Source organism: Parasteatoda tepidariorum, chromosome 8 (assembly GCF_043381705.1).
Source record: "Parasteatoda tepidariorum isolate YZ-2023 chromosome 8, CAS_Ptep_4.0, whole genome shotgun sequence".
NCBI classification, from domain to species: Eukaryota; Metazoa; Arthropoda; class Arachnida; order Araneae; family Theridiidae; genus Parasteatoda; species Parasteatoda tepidariorum.
This window is the reverse complement of record NC_092211.1, coordinates 1,609,707-1,614,832: the sequence shown is the minus strand read 5'-3', so window position 1 is coordinate 1,614,832 and position 5,126 is coordinate 1,609,707. Positions and strand designations below refer to the sequence as shown.

Sequence of the window (5,126 nt, the reverse complement as noted above, 5' to 3'; positions counted from 1 at the left end):
TAGATAGATAGATAGATAGATAGATATATAGATATATAGATAGATAGATAGATAGATAGATACAGTTTTCGCTGTTATATGATTTTTTTAATATTCTTTTCAATTGAATTCTATGTATTATAAGCAGTACACGCTTGAAATGTATGTTTCAACATCACATTCAGAAATGTCGGTTCTGCCTCGAACTTAAAAAAAGGTTGCTGCAGTTTTAATGAGGGGCTGAACTGAACCATATTTCTACTCCAGTTGAAACATGATATTGTGTACTCACGTCAAAAAAACACGACAATCTCGTTCAATTCAACAAACAATTTGTATGATAACATGATTTAACGCATTCCAATGACGTTGTAAACATTGATAATAGTTTACTGAGGTCAGAGTAAGTGTAACAAAATAATTTACAATATGCAGTAGCAGTAAACTCTTTTTATATTTATTCAAATTTCATTCATTTTTTTCTGACTTTCAAGTTTTGAATGGTATTTTTATTGATAGTAATTCATTTATATATTGTTTTTTTTTTCAGGGCCAATGCAATAAACATTCCAAAGATAACAAGCAGGACAACAAAGCAAACTTAATGTAAGACAGATCAGAAATGTAATATTTAGTGTTTAAAATTAAGAAAATTTTCCTATTTTGGGAATTTTTCTAGGACCTGACTACGAAGGAAAGATTGAGTAGAAAGATTTTTCATAGATTCACATAATTGGTGGAAGAATGTATGTGAACGTCTCGTCAACGGGATTTAGAAAAAAGCTTCAAAATTTTGTCGGATTATAAGTTTTTGATTCGTGGAACAATGGTTTTAAAGTACGCGGAATTCTGCAATATTCGTGCGAAAATCGCATGCACCACTTCTAGCTTTCAGACGCAGAAGAAAGATGTGAAAAACCCGGAGTTCTGGGGTACCTCCGGAATACAATCTTCCCTGAACAATATGAAATTTTCCAAAAAAAAGTGACAATACGAAAACAACATTTGTGCGTAAGACTCATACCGACACAATTAATAAAAATAAAATAAATTCATCCGTCTTTATTGACCAAATTATTCTTAAGTGAGACAAGTTTTTTTAATAGTTTATCTAAATAATGAATTCGGTATCATTTGTCATGTTTCTTGAGGCCAAACTCATTATAGTCAAAATTTACAGCAATCAGAAGTTTTCTCCTGTCCTCTTTCATCTCTTCACACTATCCATATTATGACTGCAAAGTATTAGTCTCATTTTAATAGGTACCAAATGAAGTAGTACCTATACTAGTATATTTGACACCTATTTAAACTGCACCAATTACCAAACTACTAAAGCTGAATAGTACCAAAATTAAGTATCATTGGCGAAAATAATGGTGTGGTGATATTTTTTACATTTCACCTAATGGAATTAGTACCATCTTTCTATCAAATTTTCTACGCAGTATGCAGTTTATTTCTTTCAATTCAATAAGTACCTATTACAGAAATAAATTAATTATCATTATGGTCAAAAATAGTATAACTATATCTTGTTTCCCTTAAATGAATTAGTAACATTTCTCCATGGATGGTGCTTTTTAGTGCATAGCTTCTTCAATAATATGCATACCACCTCTGTACCACCAGTTTATGTGACTTAACATATTGAAATTCGTCGCAGTAGATAATTTATTTTAATTGGAGAAATAAGGAATTCTTAAAAGCGTTGTGTTATTTTCACAAATCAAAGACGTAAGGAAATTATACTTATTATTGGTATCCAAAAATTTCCGGTCTGCATACAAATTACTATCCATATGCTAATATAGATAACGTTAATAAGGAAAAAAATATTTATATCCTCTTATGAAACTTATATTTGTGAGAGAGTTAGGAATGTCGATATCATTTTCATTTATGAGTCAATTGGTTTTATTTTTTAAAAAGAAAATATTAGATTCATTAGAAATAAAAAGTTAACAATATGATGTAATTAAGCTATTAAAATGCTTATAATATTTATATAAATATTTTTAAAAGCATTTTGCTTAAATAATGTTTCAAGGAACATTTTTTGCAAATTTTTATGATTTTAACAGGGAAATATCTGCTGTTACCACATAATTTTTTTCTCTCTCGTGGTATTAAAAATATTTTTTTACCTAAAAAGAAACAGGGTGTTTCTTGTTTTTGGTCAGTTTAAAATAAAATGAGGTTTTTAGCCAAAATAATCCAAGATTCTTTCACATCAACTCCATTTTTTTTCTCTTAATTTTGCGTGTCATATATATTCTAATTTTTAAAATAATTATGAAGGTGGCTTTTGAGTTTGGTTACCAAAAAATTATAAGTGGTTTTTAGCAAAAATACTTAGGATTTTTTAGATACGCACTTGTTTTCACATTATGTGATATGCCATGCTTCTAACATAAAAAGGGTATCACATGGTATGTTTTTTCTTTAAATATCTTTAAAAAGTAAAAAGTTGTTTTTAGCTAAAAAGCTTTAAAATGTTTTTATAGCACAACAATGAACTCTCTTGGTCTAATTTTTTTTCTTTGTTATGCTATATCTTGATATTTTTCAAAACAAATCAAAATGCTGTTTGTTTTTTTTTATCAGAAAAAAAATGAAAAGTGTTTTCTAACCTAATATTAAGTGTCATGTTTTTTTTAATGCTTTGTTGTCATGTTTTCATTTTCAGTCATTATAAAAATGAAAAAGTAGTTTGTTTTTTTTATTAAAAATCGTTAAAAAAATTTATAACCCAAAATTTAAATTTCTTGACATGACAATTTCTTCACATAATGTTAATCTAAAATTATTATAATTGTGATTTTTTTCTTGTTTTCAACATTAAAAGTGGTTTGCGCCCAAAATAACTTAATTTTTACTAACCCAAATTGATCTCAATTTTTTTTTCTCATACTGTTTAACTTCATATTTTTTTACAAAAATCTAAAAGGGATGTATTTTCTTTCAGTCATAAAAAGAGTTTTCTGCCAGAATTCTTTCAGATTTTTTTCTGGTACAAGATCTCAGTTTCTCTTTCTATGGTATAAAAACTCAGGCCTCTATTTTTCTTTTATATAATAATAAATGTTAAATTTTCTGGCATAAAAAGACTTCAAAAAATATTTTTTTGGTAGGTAAAAAATAAAAAGTGGATTTTAGCCTAAATATTCCAAAAAAGTTTTTTTTTTTAATTGAAATACTTTTCGATTGCTTAAATACTTCTCGAAAAAAACTAAATTTCGATTTTTGATATTTTCAAAAATCTGATGCAAAAAAAAACGATACCAAATAGTTTTTATTTTTATCTGTAAAAAATAGTAACGGCTGCTGCCACCCCCACAGCTGTTTTGGGTGTATAACTTAATGAAAAATATAGTTTTGTTGCCTTTAAACTATAACCCTTTGAAAATTGAAATTACGACAGAGTGCAGAAAATAAACAGAGAGAGTGAGATAATACAGGGTGTTTATAAAGTCCCGGACCCATTTTGATGTTTAATAACTCATAAAATAATAAAGGAATTGGCCAAGGAATTGGACCTCCTCTTCCAATCCATCTTCCTGGAAAATGGTCATTCAAAGAACTGCGAACCCCAATGAGATGGGGCACCATCTTGTTGCAAAAAGACATGTGGCTGAANAAAATAATAAAGGAAATGGCCAAGGAATTGGACCTCCTCTCCCAATCCATCTTCCTGGAAAATGGTCATTCAAAGAACTGCGAACCCCAATGAGATGGGGCACCATCTTGTTGCAAAAAGACATGTGGCTGACGCTTTTCTAGTTGTGGAAATACGAAGTTTTCCAACATGTCTAAGTATACGACTGATGCGACCGTCTTTTCTGTAGGCGAAGGAGGTCCAATTCCTTGGCCACCAGATCACCTGATATAACGCCGCTGGACTTCTTTCTTTGGGAATTTATAAAGGACAATACTTACTGGAGGATCGCGTCGAACATTGATGATCTAAAAGCCAGAATTACAACCGCAATAGCCTCTGTGGATGCCGACATGCTTGCCGCTACCTGGCGTGAAATTGACTATCGACTTNTTTGGGAATTTATAAAGGACAATATTTTCTGGAGGATCGCGTCGAACATTGATGACCTAAAAGCCAGAATTACAACCACAATAGCCTCTGTGGATGCCGACATGCTTGCCGCTACCTGGCGTGAAATTGACTATCGACTTGATATTCTCCGTGCGAAGAAAGAGGGCACACGTGGAAGTTCATTGACAAGGATCATGAAACTTTTTGCGTCTATCTAACCATTTATGTTATTAATTTTAATCTCTCTTTATTATTTTAGGACTTATTAAACATCAAAATGGGTCCGGGGACTTTATAAACACCCTGTATATAAAAATTTTAACAAACTAATTTAAATTTGAAAAATACTTTTAGACGATCAGCATAAAACGCTAAAAAGACCATGTTGTAGGCCACAGGAATGTAACTACCTTGGCCAAAGAATACCTAATACCAAAGAATACCTTGCTTTTTGTTCGGAAAGGTAACTACTAACTTGTCTTATTGCAAATATATTACTTCAAAGACGAAAATACGCTTGTAGAATAATTAATCCCAAGAAACTGAAGCAGGAATATCTGTATAGGAAATGCATGATTGCGCTTGTCGAATAAATTATTACGCTTGTAGAATAAATAAACCCAAGAAACTGAAGCAGGAATATACGAAATGTATAATGTAAAAAATTTTAATTGCATCAAAAATTTCAGAAATGGAAAAATGGGTACGTTTCCTGCTCTAGGCACCCCTTTTCAAGACTCAGAGATCACCATTCACGTTTGGTTGAGTTTTAAAAATGGGTGTTTGAGATCGACGCATGTCGATTTCGCCATCTTTTTAATTTTGTAGTTCTTTTATGTTATCAAAATACCGCTTATGACACTTTTACTCCCAAAAAAAAAACTCATGACCCGCTAGTTCTTAAACATTCTGAATAATTTGTTGACCTCTGGCATTAATTACATCCTTTATTTAATACACAAAGCAATTTTTTTTATTAATATTTTTGATAAGAGTTTAAAATTTTATGAGTCTTTTTTTCAGTCATAATATAACTGTGATTGTTAATTTGAATGAGATGCCGACTACAACATATAGCTTATATTCATGAGAGAAT

At 30.4% G+C, this 5,126-nt stretch overlaps 1 protein-coding gene across 1 annotated transcript in view; it reads left to right on the top strand.

Annotated features, from left to right (window-relative positions):
• LOC139424841 (amiloride-sensitive sodium channel subunit beta-like) overlaps positions 1 to 5,126 on the top strand; it is a gene marked incomplete at its 5' end in the record, with an annotated part of 38,145 nt that overhangs the window by 30,128 nt on the left and 2,891 nt on the right. The window contains 2 exon segments of the mRNA XM_071184102.1: positions 533 to 585; positions 5,054 to 5,105. Coding sequence (XP_071040203.1) covers positions 533 to 585; positions 5,054 to 5,105 — 105 coding nt within the window.